Here is a 24,401-nt window from a genome sequence, read left to right as displayed (position 1 = left end):
GAAGTTTAATGTCTAGTTTGAACTGAATTTGAACACACAGAATGAGAAAGTGATCAGTAGCCACTTGTTCGAGACTTTCAGACCAATGGGTTAAGATAACAAAAGCAGTTAAATTTGCACTCCTTGCTCACCTTCCCTCCCCAGTCCATCACATAGCAATAACATCCAGTGTGGTACTTGCAATGTGGAGGGAGCAACAAGGTATTCAAAAGAAAACACACTGCAGTACTAGCAATATAGTATTGGTATTTCATATTTTGTGACATTAAACAGCCAATAAGACTTTCAAAAAGAACTATTAAGTAATAAAATATGCTACAACTAAACAGTGCTTTAGGAAGTGAGAATCAACCTGTAATTCATTATCAGTTGCAATGTTACTTTGTAACTGCCTCAGAATTAAACAAAGAACTCATAGAGTTCCATGCAGGCCTGAAGAAAACACGGCAATAGAAAGAAAAAAAAAGAAAAATCAATAAAGCAGTAACTCAAATGCAGGCTCAGGACTGCAAAACACAGCATAGAATGTGATCAGGAGGTAGCATTTATTTAAAGTACCTTACCCCACAGCTTGTTTCTTTCTTACAGAAAAACAGTAACAGTGAAAAAAGTGAAAAATATTTTTACTTCACCCCTAACTAATATTGAAAAAAGTTAATTTAATCAATTTGATTAATTGCTAATCAATGTTGGTGCATTTCTTATGTGGCAAAAGCTATCATAATATATAGAGAACTGTTAACCTTGAGCATGACTACTCACACCAGAGAACCCCAGAATCAGTTCGGCTGGAAAACACCTCTGAGGTCCTCAAGTCCAACAGATGACCAAACACCACCACGTCAATTAGACCACGGCACTGAGTGCCAAGTCCAATTATCTCCAGGGACAGTGACTCCCCCACTTCCCTGGGCAGCCCATTCTAATGTCTAATCACCTGTTCATGAAGGAATTCCTCCTGATGTCCAATCTAAACCTCCCCTAGCACAGCTTAAGGCTGTGTCCTCCTGTCCTGTTGTTGGTTGCTTGAGAGAAGAGGCTGACCCTCACCTGGCCACAGCCTCCCTCCAGGGAGTTGTATAGAGTGATAAGGTCCCCCCTGAGCCTCCTCTTCTCCAGGCTAAACATCCCCAGCTCCCTCAGCCACTCCTCAAAGAACTTGTGCTCCAGACTCCTCACCAGATTCACTGCCTTTCTCTGGACATGCTCCAGGACCTCAATGTCCTTCCTGAATTGAGTGGTCCAAACTGGACAGAGTACTCGAAGTTATACGACTTAACATAATTAAGTGTATTATTAAGACATATCCATATACTAAGGCATATCCTAAAAGTAAGAAACCAACATGCTAAAAGGATCCTTAGTAATATCTACCATTGTAACACAAGCATGGAAAATGAGAATGCAAATCTCAGAGTTAAGGAAGAGTGAGAACAAAGACGACAATGTGCACACAGGAAAAAGAAGAAGCAAAAAGCGCTACCTCTATCACTTCACGTTTTCCAAACCAAAACTAGGTCTCTTTCTATGGGTATTTCCAACCACAGATCATTAAAGTCTGCAAGGAAATTACTGAACAAAGTTGCACAGCTCACATTGCTAAGAAGATTGTATTACTTTATCACAGCAGTATCTTTTGAGTCTTAAAAACTGTCTGTCAAAAAGAGGAAAAAAGACAGACATAAAGAGGTCTGAAACAATTTTTTTAAATCTTACTCTGGAATCCTTTTCTACTTGCAATCAAAAGACCTCTGTAAAAGGCTACAAGACATACTTCAAAGACAAAAGGCAAGTATGTTCCACAACAGAATTAGTGAGTTGCTGTTTGGCCTTGAAATTTTACACCATTTTCTGCTTGGCTGCTTCTGGCTTACTTTCATCTGATTCTAGCCCTTGTACTCCCAAGACTGACATAAGTACATTTTTGTACACCTAACTCCACTATTTATTAATCTGCCCGTGTACTGAAAAGATACTGGCAAATGAAGGTTTTGATGCTTCTGGAAGTACACATTTATTCAGACCAAGCTAAGGAAAGCTCACAGGTAAAAGCAGCAAACCAGAATCTACACTCCAGCAGTAAATCTATACTGGTTGGAGCACACAGGAATAGCAAAACTGAGTTAAACACACGTTAGCACCCAGACCTCGATGAATGACTGCATTTACCTCAGAGTGAACTCGCTGTATGTGTGACTGCAGGTTGCCTTTCTGGGAAAAGGCGGCGGGACAAAAGGCACAGGCGTGGGGCTTCTCCCCCGTGTGCTTGATCATGTGGGTCTGCAGAGCCCCCTTCTGGTTAAAGGCCTTCCCACACTCGCTGCACTTGAAAGGTCTTTCACCTGCAAGGAAACAGCAGCAAGAGGAAGGGTAAGAAGACTGAAGTAAAAGTCAGCAGTTTCCTGCATCTCAACAAAAAATTGTATCCGTTAAAATACACATGGTATTATATATGTTACTGTGAGGTTTTGACAATAAAATTGTTTACCTCGACCACCAACCTCAGCACCTACTCTGATGAAAATGTAGCCTTGTGAAAAAGTTTTGATGTAGTAGATGATTATCAGTTGAAATGGGTAAAATAAAAGAAATCTAGATGAAGCAATTATTTAAAACAGCTTCCCTCAACTTGTGGTTTGAAAGATCTCAGAAGTAGCTATCCAAAATCATGGGGGCAAAAAAAAAAAAACAAAGGGAAAAAGAAAAAAGAAACCCACGTGTTTTACACCAAATCCTATAACATGCATATACCTTCACAGAAACAAACCAGGCCCAGAGGGTAAATGGACAGTAATAAATAACTAACAGTCAAAAATTAAACCTTTCATCTGATTTAAAATCAGACAGCCATATAGCAACACTGCAAACGATGGTATGTGGTTCCCATTCCTCAATAAATATTACGAGTCATTCATTCTTTGCAATCACCTACTGAAAATACGCAATGAAATAATGTTTTAGACAGTTCTACTCAGAAAATAATTTTAAAAACTGTTCATATTGAATATTTCAAGAACTAGCCAATATTGTTACAGAAATGTTGTCTCCATTTCCCAGTTTTGGTGTCCTCAGTGCTGTGCATAATTACGCTTTTTGTATATTACCAGATAAGCATGAAAAACCCCACAGAAACTTTAAGTCCCAGAATACAAGAGGACTGCACAAACAGATTACAAAGCTACATAAACACACTAATAATAAATTTCAGTTTCTTACAACCATATGTCCTAATTAACTCCTGGAAACCTCCACTTCGAACTTAGCACAACCCTTTTTTTCTTTTAGTGAAATAGTTCATCTGCGGTAACTCTAGGACCTTGAAAATATTTAACATCTTGCCTTTGCACATTTCCATAGCCAAGACCAGTATAAGCATGCAGTATGTTATGTTTCCTACACCAGTAAGTACTACCATGTGAACACTAAATCAGTTTTAATTAATATTTTAATATGATTTCTAATTTATAGTTGTAATTACATCTACTTTAAATTTATTAATTCTTAATTTAACTCTCACTGTCAAAAACAAAAGCAGCTATTTTTCTGAAATTGATTACAAGGACATAACTCACTGAAGGAGTATATATCTTCTGTTCTGCTACTTAGGGGTTTTGAAGGTGCTTTAGGATTGCAGGTTTTAACTATGTATTTTTTTTGAGATTAAAACAAAGAGCACTGATTCACACCTGGAAATACAATATTCCCATTAGCCTTTCATAGGCAAGAAGCTTAGCTACCAGTAAGAGCTGCCGGTGGACACATGGAAGTACTGCTTCAGGTAAATGTGCCTATGTAAGTAAATCTCATTATAAAAATCAAATCTTAATTCTATTGGGGAAATGTGAAATTTTTGTATTTCTCAAGTATAACTTAATAAAATACAGTTTTGGGAGAGGGGATGAGGGGTTCATTACTTATTTATTAATGTGAGAATTGCAGTCCCTGAGACTTGATTTTTTTCCCAGAAGGTTTTAAGTGCTTGAAATAACTAGCTAGAACAAAAAAAGTACTGCAATTAAGAGGCTAATGTAATGCTGCACATTGTGCACAGATCTGCTATTTTAAAACTTAAAGACTTGGACATTCTAAATTCATTAAAGCAGAGTTGTTCTTTTCTACGTATTTACAGTACCTCAAGCAGCCGAATACCAGACAGATCGTCTGCAGATTTAGAGAACTAACATACTTCACAGACAAAATGAGTATTCGCAAGCTACTTGGAAATTAAAATGACTTCCCAGCACGTGCAGATTGGGACTGCATTTTCTGTCTCTGGTTTCCCAACAGACAAATGTCTTTTAGTCTTCAAAAAAAATATAAATGCCCTTGAATTTTTTTAAGCTCTAAAAAACCATCCACAACCAACCATAACCTTGTTTCTTTAATTCTGACTGGAATAAGCTAATGAATTAAATAGAACCAAGAATCTAAAATACTGAAGTTAATTTTCAGTCACCTCTTTTTGATACGATTTTCAAGCAATTGTTTTAAAGCAGGTACAAGGGTGACCTCTTGTGTTGCTTTTCTATAACTAGATCTGTAAAACTTCAAAAGATTCTTAAGAAAATGTCACACAATGGTCTTTTTATTTCTCAGTAAACAAGGCCATTCTTGTAAATGGCAGCTCATCACATCACTGTCTGAACAGTGATATTACACTGGCTGATATTACAAAGAGAATCGCACACTTACATAAATGAATACCTGAACTGGCAAAAAACTAGACAAATGGCAATTTATTCAGTATGTATGAAAAAAACATATTGAACACTGGAACATCTTCAATGAAGACTTTGTTTAAAGCCAAACTCCTGCTAGAATACGTATACTCAGTTAAAACATAAGAACTATTCTTTCATGGTCACGTGTACACTTCAAAAGTTTTATATTATTTTATGCTTGGCATTTTTCAATTACGTCAACTGCTTATGGTTTAAACATGCGCATATTTATGACAGAAACATAGCAAAAAATATTTCCTACTCATTCTGCAAATCTGAACAGTCACCTGCACTTCAATTATTAAAATTACAACCTAGGCTTATGGCCTCAGAAGGTCACTCTGTAAGTTTAAATAAATCAATTTTAAAAAATGCAAGGCTACTACTTTGTTAGTATCATTAATAAATTATCGTTCTCATGTACTTTTGCTCTTACTGTAATTGCAAATTTTAGAACCTACTCTCCAGAGTACCTAAGATATAATTTAAAGTAGATGACTGGCCCTTATCTAGGGATTCTGATTTTAGGGCCCACTGAAACTCTAAGTACTAAAACCAGTATTTGGTAACAAATGAAATCTATAGAGTTTTTCACATTTTTTAACTGTTTCTAATCATATAAATCTGGAAATTTTAAAGGCATATAAATTTCCTAAGCAAATGAATTACTTGAATTTACCAACAGGTAACTGCATCTCATGAACCAAATGCATTAATAATTTTTGAAGTCTCAACAGGGAGAAAAAATATACATCATTTCAGAAGTTAACTGACTTTTGTAAAAACAAAACAAATTAAAATAAGTCCTTCCACAGCCTTACCTGTGTGTATTCTAACATGTCGTGTTAACTGACTTGGTTTCTGGAACGTCTTTCCACAGTGAGGACAGGAATAGGTAAACCCACTTCTATCAATGTTTCTGTTGTAAGATCTGGTATTTGATACCCTGTGATTAAAAAAACCCCAATAATAATAATAATTTTAATATGAAATGTTATTTTGAAGAAGCTTCTTTTACCCCATCTTTTTTAACAAAGTGTTGCCTTGAAGGCAACATAGTATCAGCTACACCAGTGAAAACCCAAACTCCATGATACTGAAAGAACAAAGCAAACAGCCCTTTTCTCAGGACCTACATCCACCAAGAATTTTAGTTATTTCTGCAGTAAAAAACAATACCTTAGAGGCTCTCTTCAGACATTTTCAGTGTAAATTCTGCCAGAAGTATACAGTGACTTCACAAACATTTTGGTGGGAACTTTCAACTCTGTGCAACTCTATTTCTTTTGGCTGAACATAGCCAAGTCCTTCATTCTGAACTAGAATATGCAAATCTCATAAACTGGAGTACAAATACACTTGCTGAAGTCTAGTAAGAGCCAGTTAAGAATTTAACAACCCAAATATTCACCATTGGCCCTTAAATACAAATCATACTCTCCAGAGAACCACAGAAACAGAAAATATAAATCCCCAAAATTCATTTCGCTACAAATCAAACTAACTAGTCTATTCATCCTAACATCTCTACACACGAGCTGTCCAAAAGAAAAATGGGGTTTGTATGTGAAACAGTTATATAGCTCAATACAAACCGAACTTGATTACTTCAAACCTTTACATTTCTGTTTGCAGATTAAAATTTACAACACCTGTTTAAACCTCCTGCAACGTAACTATTAAGATCTTAGAACCTGTAATAACTTCTAGTAAAAAGAAATGGGAATACACAGGATTTCTTGTTTCTAAATATGCAATTTTCCTCATCTTTTTTTTATAGAAACAGTGAAAATTAAAAGAGAGCACTTGTCAAGACTTCAGGCTTTTTAAATATATAAAGTAAACCAAGAGAAGTTTTTCCTCCTTCTAACTTAAAGTAGTTCTCACCTTCCTAAAAGTAAACTAGAGAGCTGAAAGAAAGAGTAGAACAAATATTCACCAAAAATAAGAACAGCATTTACCAGGCCTCTTTCCACCCCCACCCCCCCACCCCCCCCCACTTCATTTTGTGCTTTTTCAGATTGAAAAGAAACTCATGGGAGGCTGTAATGAGGACCTCTTGGGACAGATGATTAAACTGCAAAGAACAAGTTACATCTTTGCAGAATGAAAGCATTAAAACTTTTATCATTATAATAAATGCTATGTAAAATTAATATACATTTGCTTCAATATACTGCTATTAGGGTTTAAAATCATAAATGCACTTCAAAAATCACTTTGCATCAGAGAAACTCAACCCATGTTTACAAGTAGCTGGCAGATGAACTATGCTTAGTATGCATGCCTAAATACAAAAACGGGGAAAAAAAAGAGGCCTCCAAAAATAGCCACCCACTTAAGCAAGATTTTAAAAAGCAAGTGTCATTTTAGAACAGCATACCAAAGAAAAGAAATTATCTGCATAAGTCATGGTACTTTGCTGACTGGAAATACTACTCCTGTTTTTCCCAGCTATCATCATAAAAGTAACATCTGCTCATTTTGTTATAATGCCATGATTGTCACCTTATTTTATAGTGAGTTTTCATGTGCTCCTTTAGCTGCGAGGAAGTTTCAAATTCTTTTTTGCAAGACTTGCAGCTGTGCATCCTATTGCCTGCCAACTCTTGACGATGTTCTTCCATGTGTATGGACAGCTGACTCTGTAAAGTGAATTCATCTCCACACTCTGAACAGATAAGATTCTGAAAGAGATAATAGAGACTGATTTTTCAAAACAGCAGTGCACAAGCTTTGCTCAAGTAGATTAACTTATCCTTCTATGGACATTGGCAGCTGGAAGCAAGCAGCAAGAGAAGTATAAAAGCAAGAAAAGTTTATGAGCCCTGTGATATAAATAATGTACAATAATCACTGCAAGATTATATTAATATTTATATTTTAAGAAATTCCACTAGAACCGAGTTCTGAAAAACTTCATACAGCAGCAGAAACAAGCAGTTCAGTACCATCCTCACCACTGCCTGTTTCCTTGGTGGGCTGGTTCAAGACAGACACAGAAGCTCACCTCAGTGCCCTTACCCTGTGATCTACAGAAATATCTGTAACAAATAACTACTTTCTAACCAAAAGCATCATAACTGTGGATTCGGGGATTTCACACTTTTACAGGTTAAAATTGTACTGATTTTGTCATGTTTAAATAGTAATCCCACCACAGTTAGCACTGACTTTTCTTAAGCTTTCTTGATAGTAAAGATGACAGAAATAAAGAGGGACACAATGTTTCTAACATATATCTCTTCAACCCATTAAATTTATACCAGTATTAAACACAGTTTTCCAGTTATATTAGTATTCCATGTCATCTAGAACAGAAATTATACTTCTAATGTTTAATGCAAAAGTGTTGCTATTTCTCTGAAATTCAGAGTAAGAATCAAAGTCAAATACTGTTTCTGTGAAAATTAAAAGCTCTGCATTTATTTGACTGTCTTTTGACTTTTGAAATAATTAATTCTACTTCTCAGTCCATTTTAGAAAACCTGAGCTGAGAGTTAATCTTGTATGTCCAAAAATATCCATCTCTGTTAAAAGTTCTTCACAGGTGTGTACAAATAACTTCAGACAATTTTTTATCAGCTCAGTTTTTAGTAATCACTGCAAATTGAAATGTTTTTTATCCTCCACCCTTTTTTCCTCCTGCATAACCATCAACAAGAAAAATAAAAACAAACAACAGAAAACAACAGTGTTCATTTCAAGAAGGATATTGACATGAATGTTTTAATCAGGAGGAACACAGGTATGCAATTTTTGGACTGTTTTGACAATAAATTTCTTCTTTAAGTCTGAAAAAAAAAATTTGCAGTATCACATTTCCAGACAAAAGCCTAAAAAGAAGAAGTCCTTTAATGAAATTAATTACCAATTAATTAATTAATTAAAATTGTTTGATCCAACCTAGATGCCATTATTACTAGATTCAAGTTACAGAGTGAGACAATAAATAATGAATACTTTTTTTTCTAGGACATGCATTCAAATCTGAATACTTCTTATGGGCATCTACTGTTCTTACACAACATTTAGTTTAAGATTTTAGATTTCTAAAAGTGGGGGAAAATTTTATTAAGGGAAACTTACAATTACTCTGCCAAGCTCATGAACCTCAAAACTGAGGGATTTTGAATCGCTTCTCAGCATTTTGCAGACATGCATACATATCATGTTAAGTTGCAAATATACATCTTTTATTAAGCACCTTCTACAAACAAAAAAATAGCCTAAGATGAAGTATTTGAGACAAAGTCTTCATTATTGTATTCAGTACTGTGTAATTTGCTGCAGGAAAGCAAGATCACAGTAAAACAAAAACTACAAACAACCCCACCAATACATCACTCCCAACAGACTCTGCTATAGGCAATATCAGATGCATTTTTTTTTGCTTCTCAAGCAAACCAAAAAAAAATCACCACCACGCACTGAACAAGTAATTGAACACTGTAACCATACTAGGGTTAAACCCACATTTTAACAGTAAACAAAAGGAGCTGATCATATGCAAAATTCCCAAACCCAGAAAAAAATTTTTAAAGCTCTACTCATTGGATTCTGCCTGTTTTAGCTCTCCCTATCCTACCAGATGCAACATCTGAAGAACATTTTGGAACTCATGATATTCACCTGCTTAGTATCTACGACTCCCAGCATCTGTAAAGGATTTTAAACAGCACTTTTGAAAAAGATCATTGCTCAAATTATTAGACAATTATTAGTAAATTGTAATTATTAGTAAAAATCAAATACAGTGAATACTTCTGGGGAAAAAAAAATCAAACAAAACCCCAACATCACACAAAGTAAAACAACAAAAACCCAAACCAAAAAGATCTTACAATGAAGGAATTTTCATTTTATATCCACCAAATATCAGTTTTAACATTTTAAGGTGTTCCTAAAGCTCAAAAGCCCCTCACGTTTCCAAAAAAAGAAGACATAGTAGCAGTGCTAATGCAATAAGTATTTTGTGTTTCAGGTTTTTATTCACCATTTCTGTCTTGCCAGGGCAAAATACAGCAATGAAAGCCATTTTGCATTTCCACTCAGGAAATGGACAAGATCAACAACCCTCGAGAAGATGGGGTATATTTAGACAAAATATGTTCTTTTTGACTTCTCAAGAGAAAGCTACTTAGTGAGGAATTTCAAATGTAAAGTTTTTCCCTCACACCAGTTTATCACACACAAATCACAAAAGAACATGAGAAGAAAATACAATCTCTTGCAAGCTCAGTATCAATAGCCCAGAAAACTCCTTCTAGAACCTCTCACAGGGAGCAATCAATGACAAAAACCAGTTTCACAGACAGACCCACTCGCCCAAACCTCACTGAAGCTCCCAAGAAGCTAATCACTCTGATTTCTTGTTCTTGCTCATCTGTATTCATCTGTAGATAAAGCTGCCTGATGCAGCACAACACAAGGGTAAAGTTCCCCAAATTTCATTTTGGGAAGCCATCTCCTTAACCTCTGTGTATGTCCCCTAATGTATGTTCCCTCATTTGCACCTTGGCTTTGATTTCAGATTTTTAACCCTTCAAACAGCAAAAGAAGAAGAGCAAACAAGACGGAGAATGTTCTTCACCAATAACTTGATAGCCTGCACATTGCGGAAAACTCCTCAATAACAGCTAGTGCCATCACCAATACCCTCAGCTTCAAGTTCAAATTCCAGCTCTCCTACAGGTCCTGTGTATAATTACTGTGAAAGTTATTCCTGCAGTTTTATGTGAATTAATTGTTACATTCATCTCTGTTTAGTCACAAAACTATTGCGTACTATAAGAAACACATTCATTAGCAATTGAAATACGTTTGTATTTTTATAAATTTAATTTTCAAGCTGCAGATGGAATTTTAAATTGGAAGGCATCACACAGCCTATTCTTCTGACATCTGTACCAAAGCAACAAAATCAGCACTGCTGAAGTGCATGAAAAATCACATAATGGTAGAAACAAATACCAAAAACCACCCTTGGGTGTCTTTCTTGATGCTTAGTTTCCTTATTCTGGTGCTTTTAGCAATTCATAAATCAACTTTCCTTAATAATACTGGATCAAGCTATTTATCATTACAGATACATTAATATGCTGCCAAATTGTACTCTAGTCCACTTAACTTGGCTGTGTCCATGACAAGACATGAGCTAAAATGATTAAAGAAGGAATACAACCTCTACAGATGGCATGCCCTGCATCTGGTGTAGGGAAAAATGCACACAGGCCTATTATCCCCAACTCACAGGTCAAAACTGCTGTAAGCTGTCCGCAATAGGCATGGAGAGAAACACCACTGTTACATTCATGATTAGCAGTCTGACAACGGAAGTGCATTCTTGATTCAGCTCCAATTCTCCAAGGCAAAGTGCAATTTTTAAAAAAGCCTTAACAGGAGGAAGAGGCAATTACATGATCGAAAACTTGGCATTTCGGGCAGTGCAATCAACTCTGGCAACTGTAGTAATGCAGTAATGACTACAAAGTGTGCAAAATACACCACTATGTATTAACTGTTTGCTAAGAATTTAACCAACACTCTATCAAAATGGAAAATGAAATTGTGAGAGGGGAAGGAACAAGTACTCTCAAACAAAACAACCAACCACTCAAAAACAGAGGTGGGAGCTGTAAATAAGGGAACAGCTTCATCCATTTCTATGGATGGTGAGAGTGCCTCACCATGACATCTGCCACCAAACATGATCACATATTATTTATTACATTTGGTGGGGTCAGTGCAGATTAAGTCACAGATAATGTTTATATATAGTATGATATGGTATCTATCAAATATGCACAAGTTCCTTTTGTTCATAAGGACACAGTGGGAACACTTACTTATATCCAGAATATTAATTTCTGTAACTAATATTAAAACAGACTCCCCAAAAAGTTTTATTTATCTTCTGAAAAAAAATCACCTATTCAATCCTCCATTCTAAAGCATACAGGTAAGGGATTAAACAAAACCACTATGACAAGTCTTTTCAAAATTCAGTTATAAAGTTTAATGGATTACCTCCTCTTTCTCATGCAGCATTATATGTGCTTTCAGACTGGCTACTCTGGAGAACTTCTTGTTGCACACAGGACACGTAGGATCCTCCCCATTGTGAGTGCATTTGTGAAGTGTCAAGTTGAATTCAACATTAAAGGACATCGGACACTGGTCACACCGGTGAGGCTGTTTGTTAAAACCACAAAAATAAAGACAAAATTCAATTCCCCCATAAGCTACATATACCCTGAGTGACACATACAACAAATTAAAAATGTTAACCATTAAAAAAACAACAATTCAAGTACCTACATAGGATAATGATGCTTAATAATACCGATATTAATTATTTTATCTTCTTTGCATCTCCCTATGGAAAATGCAAATACAGCATTACAAGAGCACAAAAGGAAGGAAAGCAGGGGAGCTAAGGAAACCAGAGACTCAAAACTGACACGGTCTGAAAAGAGTGCAGTTAGTAGGAGAGAGGAATGAGCAAGAGACAGGAAAACATTTTCCTACTTTAACTGTGATCATGATTCACCCAGAGGGTGGTTGGGCACTGGAACAGGCTCCCCAGGGAATGGTCACAGCACCAGGCCTGACAGAGTTCAAGGAGGATACAGACAATGCTCTCAGGCACATGGTGTGAGTCTTGGAGTGTCCTGAACAGGGCCAGGGGTTGGTCTTTGACGATCCTTGTGGGTCCTTTCAATTCAGCATATTCTGTGATTTCATGGGATCTCCTTAAGTAAAACTAATGATCAAAACACTTAGTTTATCCTAAGCCTGACTGCTCTTCACTTGGTATCTGCAAAACCAGTTTTCATTCTTTAAGAGCACCTTCACTTTTAGATGTAAAGGCACTTACATAAGTGTGCAATAGCACAGGTTTAACTTTATGAACTTTACAACACTGAAACTTGTGTTGTTTTTTGTACACATGAATTATCTCCAAGTGCCACATTTTGTAAAAATTAATCTGTTTTTAGGGCTACCTCAAAAAGTAATAAAATTATTTTCCTATCACATGTAAGTAGTTTCGGCTTTGTGAAGTAGAAAGCAAAGGAAATAAATTAAATGCTTCATATTACAGATAAACTTGTGGCAAAAGATTAATTTAAAAAGTCAGTCCAGTCTTAACCACATATCTGTATTCTTCTCACTCTTCCTCAATTTGATTTGTAAGCAGCTAAAGTGATGACATTAATCTACTGATTAATACATACATACTAAATTAGTTTACTAGAGGGGTCCTGTTAATAAATATAAGCATTATTTTCTTTTTATTGCTAATGTGTAGAATCACTTTGCAAACTCTATTGAAAAAAACTCACACATTTTGTCATCTACCTGGGTATTTTATAAATCAAAGAAAAGGGTTAAAATTAAAAATTACTAATCTGGAAACAACAATCCAATTAAAGGGCATCAAAGAAAGGTCCTATCTCAAAGGAAACATGAGAAAACATGAAAGTAAAATGTCACAAAACTCTGAGGTTCCTAAGTAATAATTATTAGTGGTGTGACTGAAAAGAAGTGGAAAAGATATCTTGTGGTAGCTTCACTTGACATGATATGAAAATATCAATGTACACAGGTTATATCTACCACAGTTCATACCTTGTCATTTTGCTCATGATCCCTCATATGGCGCTGGAACTGGGTCTCTCTTGGAAAAGACAGCAAACAAATCTCACACTTATGGAAGTTGGGTACTTGGTAGGGAAAATTACCGTTCTCTGTATTTGGTGTTAGAACATCATCTGCAAAACAAGCAACAAAACATTTGTATGAAGTCACATTTTATCTACTTATAATTTATTGTATAAAACAGAATAATTTGAAGCAGAAACAATTCTGATTCCTCTAAGATTTTTGACTTATCCAACATTGTAGCTTCAAGGGATCTTCAAGATCTCAGGCATAAATATTACTGCTTCCACTGACACAGGATCAACCACATATATCCACACCTCAAACTGCCAGTCACTACAGACACAAATCACCTTCTCCCAGTAATTTGAAATAAATTCTTTCTGTGTTTCATAAACACCCATCAAGTTTGAAACAAAATGAAACATTGCAAAAAACAGTAGGTATGAGTAAGATACTACCAGGGGTTATTTTTAATAATATTACATCACATGTCTCTAAAAAAGTTTTTTAAAATTACATAGTCAGCAGTTCTGACTACACAGATTTTCTGCCCTTCCTCCTTCCCGTTTTTCTCTTTCCTTAAGAAAAATTTAGACATTTTCTTTCTTCTCCTTCTAGCATTATAAAACCTTTATTAAAACGTATTTTAAAACCTTTCAAGTTGTAAAACCAACACCCATGTTACAAACAGATGTGAGAGATGCAATACTGCAAGTCTAAGTAAATACATATTAATTCAATGGAAAGAGGTGTATTTTTCTCTAAAGAGACCCAGTCTAAGCCCATAGTTTTCTATTCAACTCCTAGTCATGCAACTTTTGATACACAAGTTGCAAGTTTCTACATCCTCCTCGTCAAATGAGTGAAGTCAAATCCTATAAATACCATACATAAGGAAAATATTAATTCGAGGAAGCTAAACACATTCTACATTTGAGAAAGATACTGTATAACGAAGGAAGTTATCTTTATTTAAGAAAATCTTTAAGAGAAGTGACTGGCAGGAGGGGTCGGCTTGTGCTGCAGGTTAGGGTCATGAAAGAGAAAAAAAAAATTTATAGAATTCAGTTTGAAACACTGCCATAACTACAACTGCATCAACAACAGAACACAAAAAGATGGGAACATTGATTTTATTATGTAGACATGCAAGATTTCTGATGTTTCTTTTCAAGTCAGTAGTTTTTTCCATGTATGTGGGAACTAGGCATAGGAAGTAACAACACAAGTTTACAGCATCCTGTTTACATTTGCTCAGAAGAAACTGAATATTACAATTCATATAGTATTTCTACTCTACTGCGCCCACTTCAAAGTCCTCTCTCATTCACCACACCATTTACAAAGGGAAAAAAATATCAGTACCTTATGGCCTGATAATTTTTTTTCCTGCTAAAATTCTCATAAACCAACTTTAAAAGCTTGCACTTGAGGAAGCTGTAGGAAACATTTCACTACAATATATTCTGGGCAAGAAATCACAACCAAAAACAATGCCCTAGGCACTTACACTTCCCATTTCTGGACTAAGTCACCCAAGTAAATTTTGCTTTGCAAAATTTAGTTGTCAAGTATTTCTCTGTAACAGAATGATGCAAATATCACCAATCTTTATTATGTGTAAACTTACACTCACTGCACCCTTTAATAGACTATAATTTCACAGTATGCAGACACTATCAGTAACAACCCTGAAATGGTCACATTTCTTCAAAAACTGAAAACCACAGCTTTAATTACTAGACACAATCCTTTAAGCAATCTTGTGATAAATTTGCCTGAGTAGAAAAAAGGACCCAAAACCAGTTTCTGTAAATAATGGCATCACAAGAGAAGTGAAAGAAGAATCTACTTCTATACTTGGGCTATATGAAAACATAATGCACAAAGCTTTCCTTTCCCCTGGAAAAAAAAGAGTAATTGTTCAACCCCACACAGGCCTGACTTCTTTAAATTGACAACTGAAAAATGATCCAATCCATGACTTTACAAAGGCCTTCAAACCTGCTCTTTGAGCCAAAGAGATTATTATCTTCAAACATTCACTCTTGAGATCAAAGGTACTGGGCAACATGCAAAAACAACCTGTAAGCAATTGAAGTAGCAAAAATGTGACATCAAACCTGCTAACTTCTCTACACTTTGAAACAAAATACCAACATCCTCACTAGTTTCTGAGTAACACTGCCAAGTGGCATCAGTCTTGGTCAATAATATATCTTTGTATCATTTTTATTAAAATATGTATCATTGACCAGAATACTGATTACTCTAGAGGCTGTAAATCTTCTGCAATTTGAAAAGGAGTTTAACTACAGGACGAGAAATTAAGTATCTTTCAACAGAATTTGATTGCTATAACTCTATGAAATCAGACACCTGATGCTGTACCTGAAAGTACTTCAACTTTTCTGTAAAGACAGAAATTATCATCACCAAAATAAACAGAAAGAGGCAACAAATGCATAGTCTTAAAATATTTCATAGAAAAGAACCTAAAAACAGCCTGAACTTTGAAAAATGAGGAGTTGAACACACCACATGCCATGCCAAAGCATCACAAAGTTCTCAAGACTAGTTCATGGATGATCATAAACCCTGAGCGGTCTCCAAGCTGTTCCACCTTCCCAAAGGCAATCAGATCCCATGGAAGAAGAAATAAAAGGCACCTATATAGAAAATGCTTACATCTGTAACATTTTAAGCACTACTCTTTCAAAGAAAATTTTTGCAACTCTTTCCAAAGCCAAATCCTACAGAGTTTTTTGGTCATCCCTTTCATATTGCTAAATAGAAAAGGAAGGACACTGGGGAATCAGGACTGGGCTCTACAATCACCAACTGGACTGTAAAGTCCAACTTCTCTTGGCATATGACTCTCAGTGCAGAAATCCTTAAGGACAAGGCACAGCAGATCAGCTCAGGTAAAACTTCAGAAGTCTTCAAAGGCTCAGCTATTGGGAGATCAGGCTGAAGTCTGTTCTAGGTATTTACAGCCAGTATGTCCACAAAAACAGTCCAGTTTGGACATTAAAGAATTATGAAAGTTCAATTGCTTCACTTTTACTCAAAGGGCAGGACTGCTATTTAATACATGTTTAAATTAAAACACAAACTCACGTATTCATTAACACTACATCTGAAATAGCCTATGGGAGAGATGACACTATAAGGTAATTTTTCCTTTCTATTGTCACTAAAATAGTCCGGTCCTCTATCACCTACCAAATACTGGATATTTCAGAGAATTGCACAACTCCTTTTTATTGAAGATGTAGGAAGTGACTTTATAGCTTACCCTTCTGTTAACATGGAGAGTATTCAGAAAAATATCTCTCCTGAAATCAAAAAACTGGGTAACAGCAAGGCCTAAACTGTTACTCTGTGTTTAGAATTAGGAGGACAGTAAAAACAGGAAAGACACTGTCAATTAAAGAAGTAACAAGCAAGTGAGCCATATTTTGACTTTTCAAGTAGGTGACACAGCCTTGTGAAGTATGACTCAGGTCTGTTTTCATTTTAATGTTCTAAAAAAAAAAAGTTTCCAAAATGAAATAACTGTTTGAAACAATTTGTTTATAGAAGAATCAGTATCCCAGTGAAAACTTTATTTACACTGATACCTCTTTCATAACAAGTCAAAGTAATAACCTACACTTCTGCATTTCAGATAAATCAGTAATAATAATCTTTCCCTATATCAGAGGAAAAAAATGCTTTTGGTGCATCAGCTTGCATCATCAAACAAGCAAATGCTGCAAAATACTGAACCTATCTTAAAGACCAATACTTTTGAATACCAAAAAAACATGCAGACAAAAGCAAGTTCAAGAAGTTGGCAGTGGGGAATGAATCCTGTACTTTTAAATGCACTGAGAAATTTGTCAATTAAAAAAATGTAACACTCTAAACATTCCCTGGTACCCAAGTGAAAAAAATCAAAATACTGGCATAAGCGACACAACATTTGATAGACACGTTTATCATTTCCCATATTAGCAAGCATCTCATAAATAGCCAATATGATGCTTATGCTTTCAGAAAAATATAAGAAACAGAAATTATTCATTCTATTTATTGTCAGGTATACTCTGGCAGATGAAAACAAGTCTGCTTTTTAATGAATTAATGCAATTCAGAACGCCATTCAAGACAAAATAACGGAATTAAAAGTTTGAAGTTTTAGTTCAAGAAGACATTAACTGACTAAGCACATAACGTCAACACAACCACATGAAAAACTGGCATGCTCTTACTAGAGAGCAGCTTCTTACTGATATCCATAAACAAATACAGAGAGAGAAAACAGAAAATTACTTTCAGAGTAACAAACATCCCGAAAAACAAGTGATTCTTTCAGGTCTGCACACTACAACAAATGATAAGCCTTGCAGAACAGAAGGAAAGTTTCAAATATTCGCGTTTATTAGTACTAGCTGCATAGAAACAGTGCAGAAGCTACTGTCACTTTCTATTTTTTTTTTTCAATTTGCATGCTAGTCTAGCTGCAACATAAATCAACCTTATTCCTCCACAGCTTGGGACAGACAGTCAAGTATCAATACAATTAACCTAAACAGGGAGCATTTAGCTCATTATGCACCGTCAAACACATCTTAGTCAACATGTACTGCCAAACGTATTTTTGTCTGTATTCTAACAGTTTGTCCAAAGTGCCCAAAACCAGAAGAATCAGATTTGCAAAGTACCCATCAATAAAAACAAACTTTCAGCTTAAAGATGGTGTAACTTGAAAACTCTTAATGTTACAACCTGTAATATCTTTCCTGAATTTATTGTCCCTCACAGAGCAGCAGCAATCACTTTGGGTGAACTCAGCTGTGATACAGCCTTCACCAACACTTGACCTCAGGAGTTGAGTCAGCAAGCAGGTGCTCTCTGCTAGAAGCCACTGATGGCAACTCAATGGGGAAGGAGGAAGACAGAATTAGAGCGCTCCCAGCCATTCCCTCCTTATGTAAGCAGCACGGTGCCTCATGGCAGCCCACAGCCCTCTCTGCAAGGCGCAGATGGACTCATTCAGCTGTGAATGCAGCACAGCCTTATTAGATCTCTAATAACCTCCTCGAGTCCGACTGAGGACATTGCAAATAAACACCCAAGCTTGTGAAATTCATGGATGAAAACTTGTCACTTACATTAAATGGCAGCTGGCAAGCCTAGGGACAAAAGGGTCTGACCCTATCAAAACCTATTTACTAATTTATGAGTGGAAAGAAAGTGGTAGGACAAGAGAACAAAACAGGGATGGCAATACTGACATTTCCTCATACACTTGAACCCATAGAACACAAATTATAATGAATCATTAAAACATTTTGCTTAGTTCCGCAATCATAAAAGCAACAGGTTAGTTTAAATCTAGCTCAGCACTCCAAACAAAAGCAGCAGGCATTCCTTCTGACTTCTAATGGGAAGAGCAGGAGAAGGACTCAACGCTCAGTCCATGTATTGTGCTAAAATCCAGAAATCAATTATGATTTGCCCATACAAGACAAGGCCTTTTCATCATGCTTTGGTCAACACTTCATCTGAAACACACTGCTGGGATGGACATTCAGGGGCCAGACACCTGGCATGTGCCAACACAAAGTAGATGCACGGTTTTCAGGAGCAGAGGCCAGACAGGACACAGCCACTCTGCTGCAGTGAAGCCTGAATTAACTGTCTGAGGACACAGGACTCACAGCTCCATCATAGCCACTTAGATGCTAAGTAGGTTGCTCTAGGTCTGGCTGGGACAGAGTTAACTTCCCTCCTATCAGCCCATATGGTGCTGTGTTTCAAATTTGTGACTAAAACAATGCTGCTAACATCACTGCTTAAGCTATTGCTGAACAGTGCTGCATAGCATGAAGGCCTTCTCTGTTTCTCACTTTGCCCCCACAGTGGGTAGGCCGAGGGTGGAAGAAAGGCTGGAGCTAACACAAAGGGATATTCCAAGCCATCACGCTCAGCAATACAAAACTGGGGGTAGTTCTTCCAAGGTAGTGTTCTTTGCACAGAGACAGACTGTACCTCTGTGAGTGATGGCAAACATTTATCTTTGCATCGCTTGGTTGGGCTTTTTTCTTGGTTGGTAATTTGGTTGGTTTGGGGTTTTTTGGTTGGTTTTGGGGGTTTTTTACCTATCTTTTTTTTAAACTTTCCCCCTTTATTTCCTCAACTGCCTTCATCTTAACCTACAAGCTTTTTCTTGCTCTTGCTGTTCCCATTCTTTCTCTCACCCTACTGCAGGAGAAAGTGAGTGAGTAGCTGGAGGGTGCTTCATTGCTGGCCAAGGTCAACCCACCACACAGCTACACCATCCACATCATCCCAACCTACACAGACAACTGAAAATTGGCATTTCCTTAACCAACTCTGATAGCTTCGTTTGACATTTAGGTATATATTGCCATATTTATCGCTAAATACTCCAAAACAGGAGTTACACTTTTTTTGACAGCTGCAAATGAATACATCAAGCTACCATTTTTCAGCTGTTTGTTTTCACATGATTTGGATTTCTCATGCTTGAAACCATGACCTTTACCTGTGCCCAGCCACTACACTGCTAACAGAAACTTTTGAATGAGCAAAATGATTTACTACATGGTCTTCCCTCTTCCAGAGAGTGAACATAATCCAACTGCAGCAATAAAACTCAAAAGAGGGGCACAAGAGATCTCAAACATAAATCTTAATTATATTTGGAAGCACTTAATGCATGGGAATAAATGAGGTGTGAAGGTATGACCACAGATGCAACAGGAAATAAAATTTCTGGAACTGGTGGAAAGCTATGGACAAGGGACAGAACGAAGACTGAAGCTATCACACAGACAGGACACAAGTTATTCAACTGCGCAGATTACTTAGGAAAAGACATGGACATCATTTCAAGCATAGTGAGGAACTAGTGTGGAATTAAGGCCCACCAGTGTAACTCAAATTTATCATATTTATCACCCAACACACCCCTTGTACATAAATGTGGATTTTCTTTACTGCAGAACAGTGAGATACCAGAGCATCACTATTAAAGCCTAAATATGAACCTTTTCTAGGGCAAAAGCTTGAGCAGTTGTTCCTCCTGCATGTTTTCAAGAGGAATTACCTATACCTACTGTGTTTAAGAGATTTAGTGCACACCACACAAGATGTACCACAACCTCTTCATTCTTGCCTGCATGACATCACTCACCTGATCTTCTCTTGTCAGTCAGAGGTCATCACGTAAAAGCCCACTGCACAACTACTAAAATAATCTACATAACAAAAATTTGGTAAGATTTAAGTGGTATGTTCGAGCTTCATTTCTCTTCAGTAACATAACATTGGAATGTAAAGCCTCTAAACTGATTTTCTCCTAATTCAATGTACTTGCACCCTATATGCTGCTGGAGAACTGACAGGCAGCAAACAAAACACAGCTAGCACTGCAGAGGCAGACTATATCATCTCTGTTTGCTGGCTTGGTCTATTTAATATTTATCATTCTTCATGTGTGAATTCTGTTACAATTCAGGCCCACTGAAGACATGAAATACTGAAGTTTTAATTGCACTCACAAAGGAATTCAGTTCAAACTTGTTTAAAAGTAGCCCTTGGGTTTAATAAAGGACATACACTCTAGGCTTAAAAACTGCTTCAGTACACCCTGAAATATTTCATTTTGCTGTTCAAAGCATTCCTTTCCTGCTATTTGAAAATGATCAGATAGCAAAAGTCAAAACTGCTCACTTCATGTTGCCGCTAGTCAATGACAAACATCACAGGTAAAAACAGAAAGGGCCTCTCTCTGGAAAGAGACTCCACAACTCCCTTGTGTAAGCACTGCCTGTGCTCAGTCACCCTCACGGCAAAGAAGTGTTTCCTTACACTCAGACAGAACCTACCAGGTCTCAGTTTTGACCAGAGAGGTCAATTTGAGCAGTTCAACTGAGTTTAAAAAAAAAAAAAAATGCAATATGGTTCTGCAAAAACAATACAGTACCAAAAAAGAAAAAAGATTTTCTAAAGTATCAGCTACTGAGTTCAAGATATTATTTTGACTACTGCTGCCTAGAGTTCATTTTTCTCTCCAACTTATTTAATTTCCCTGGAACAAAGAACTTGTTCTAGTCTTTGACACGCATGGTGGTTAAAGTAGTCTAAGGAAGCTACATAAAACATTTTTGATTTACCTTTATTTTCTCCCAAAGCAGAATTACCATAAACATACAGACTGTACAACTACAGAGAGTAACACATCCAAGAAAGATATCAGCACAGCACAACTGTAGGAATTCCATGGACAACACTTTAAAAAAACTTAAACCCATGCAATTTCCTAAGTAAAAGAGAGGTGTTTACAAAACAAAGTTTCCTATTTTCTATATAAAATTTCTTCTGGTGAAAGTGAAACCTATGAAATGCACCACCAGTTTTCAAAGTTTGTATCTGAACAGAACAAACAGCCAAATGTCTTGAGAAAGCAAATTTCCCAGATTCAAGCTGTCCGCTCAGCCAGAGCTTCCTCATTCATGACCTTTTTTTGTTGTCACAGAGAAGTGCAGGAAAAAAGTGCCACTTGCCAACATTGGCTTTGCTGCTTTCCCAAAATGCTGAAATCTCAAGGACCAAAACCACCAGAATCCATAACACTTGCCTATTTAGGGCAATCCTTGCAGTTGTCCCTTAATCCCTGTGATACCCCTAGACCTTGTAATTCCCAACTGCTGTCTGCATTCAAACCACCTCTATGAAACAATATCAGTAATAAACTGGCAGATTTCTCTTAAAAGAAATGAAAATGTGAAAAATGGAGAGCGTGATGAAACTCACAGTAAGTCTTGCCAGCCATACACACCTCTTACCATAGAAATAGCCTAAGATCAAGGTCCAACAACAAGCAAAATGAATACACCTACTAGACTGTAGCTGTCTGGACAGCTTATCTCAATTCCCATCCTTTTCTCATTTGTACATTACGCCATTACCACAGGAGTTCACACACATATGCATACCCTTTCAAAAACTACTAGAGAACTAAGTAGATCTTTAAGTAGATTTTTACTTCAAATAATAAAAACAAAAAACCCCACTTCAACCTCCAAAGCAGGCAATAGCAAAAGTTCTTTGGGACCTCCTTTACGTCCTTACTACTTAGTGATCAAAAGCTGAGCTCAATCGCCACAACAGAATTAACAACAACAACAAAAAAACCCCAAACCCAACTACTTCTGGTAGGAACCTGTGGCCCATCTGGCCTTCCATACCGCAGAAAAAAATTGTGCTCAACTTCCCAATGCTCACGTAACAGTACAGCTCTTTGCCTGTCAGCACATCTCAATTCTACAGAAAAGTGTTCCACAGAAGGCTCACCTACACATTCCCCTTACAGAGCCAGAGCTCATCTGCAAGCATTAAGAAAATCAAATATTCTAAATATATACCGAAAATATTAATTGGCTGACTTTTCATGACTGAAATAGGCATGGTATTCAAATGCTTTATGAAATCTCTCCCCATTCTATCTGTTAAAAAATGCGTACTTGAAATAAACACCTACAGCTCCATGCTTGTGCTGAAGGAGAAGTCACTTATGAGGGTTTCAGGCCTACCTGAACCACAGCATTTTTTGTTTGTAGGCCTTATTCTGATATCGCTCACAGAACCACAGAAACATCAGCAGGAACAAACTACACAAAAGAGCCATAAAACTCGCCAGTTACGAACTGCTGTCAAAAAAAAAAAAAAAAAAAAAAAAAAAAAAAAAAGCCCCAGCCCATCAAACCAATCCTGCCCTGAAAACACTCTCCGGATATCTGGGCAATAGAATACAATCAAAAATTTTAAAATTTAAGCGTGAGACTGATACATGTTGGGAGAGAAAACCAGTTTTGCTTGGGGTTTTTTACACATATATTCACAAAGAAAACGACTGCGAAGATTTTTTTTTAAAGGAAAACAACAACAACAACAAACTTAAAAATAAGGTCGTCCTTGCAAGTCACCGAGATGGACGAGCTGAACCGCATTTCCCATTTGTTTATCATGCTTTATTCGAAGACCTCGTTTATTTGGCCGGGGAGAAGGAGGGGAGGGAGCGGAGCGGCGGAAGGAGCCGGACCCTTCCCGTGCTGCCGGCCGCAAGCCGGCCCGAGCTCTTCCTCCGGCGCCGGGGCCCGCAGGGCGGCGGGAGGAGCGGGGCCGTGCCCGAGCAGCCCTCCTCGGCCGCCCATCGCAGCCGCGGCCGCCGCTGCCCCCGCGGGAGGCCGCCCCGGCCCGCTCTGCCGCTGCCCGCCCGGTATCATTCCGCAGGGCCGGGCCCGGCTCCCTCCGCTCTCCTCTCCTCCCCTCCCCTCCGCCCTCTCGCCTGTACCCTCGCACAATAGACCCGGCCTTCCTCCCCCATATCCGGGGACTATATGCGGAGCCCGCGGAGGCTTCTCGCCTCCCACCCCCGGGCGCAGATCGCGCCCGCCCGGCCGCGCTCGTTACCTGCCTCGGCGCCGGCCTCGCCACTCTCCCCGCCGGGCTCGGGGGGCCGCCCCCTCGGCATGGCCGCCCCCAACCCGTCCCTCCCTCCCCCCCACGGCGCACGCACACACGGACACACCACACACACACGCTCTTGGCAACGGCGGAGGGGGGACGGAGGGGCGGGGACGAGCGGGCGGGCCCGGCCCTACACACGGGCCGCGGGGGGCGGGCGCCGGCGCTCCCGGGAGGGCGAGCGGGGCCGCGGGGAACTCACGGCAGGGCCGGGCGGGCGGGGGGCGCACGGCGGGCGAGGGGCGGCGGCGGCGGCGGCCCCCGGTGCGCATGCGCCGGCCCGTGCCGGGGGTGGGGGAGCTCGGTACATCCGGGTGCGGCAGCGGGCGGGGCTGGCACGGCGCCCGCCTGGAGCGCGGACGGGACCCGGGACGGGACTCATCCGCCTTGACATGCTGGATCTGCCTGCCTGCCGCTCCCACCTGGGCGCCTACCTGGGTCCCCTGCTGTAGCTGACCCTGCCTTGGAAGA

The 24,401-nt window shown here is 38.2% G+C and overlaps 1 protein-coding gene across 5 annotated transcripts in view; it reads right to left on the bottom strand.

The window, feature by feature from the left end:
- Window positions 1-24,023, bottom strand: part of ZNF236 (zinc finger protein 236) — a 72,585-nt gene extending 48,562 nt beyond the window's left edge. For all 5 annotated transcript variants that reach the window (XM_066184539.1, XM_066184542.1, XM_066184552.1 and 2 more), the window contains exons 1-6: window positions 23,877-24,023; window positions 13,353-13,495; window positions 11,751-11,915; window positions 7,230-7,408; window positions 5,543-5,667; window positions 2,170-2,342 (exon numbers count right to left, since the gene is read on the bottom strand). In XM_066184539.1, the coding sequence (XP_066040636.1) occupies window positions 2,170-2,342; window positions 5,543-5,667; window positions 7,230-7,408; window positions 11,751-11,915; window positions 13,353-13,495; window positions 23,877-23,937 (846 nt within the window). In that variant the 5' untranslated portion in view covers window positions 23,938-24,023. The remainder of the gene's footprint in view (window positions 1-2,169; window positions 2,343-5,542; window positions 5,668-7,229; window positions 7,409-11,750; window positions 11,916-13,352; window positions 13,496-23,876) is intronic.
- Between the last annotated feature and the right edge of the window lie 378 nt (window positions 24,024-24,401).

The sequence above is a fragment of the Chamaea fasciata genome, unplaced genomic scaffold (genome assembly GCF_029207755.1).
Source record: "Chamaea fasciata isolate MVZ Bird 193981 ecotype frontalis unplaced genomic scaffold, bChaFas1.0.hap1 SCAF_1, whole genome shotgun sequence".
In the NCBI taxonomy this organism is placed as follows: domain Eukaryota; kingdom Metazoa; phylum Chordata; class Aves; order Passeriformes; family Sylviidae; genus Chamaea; species Chamaea fasciata.
This window is presented reverse-complemented; position numbering and strand designations above follow the sequence as displayed.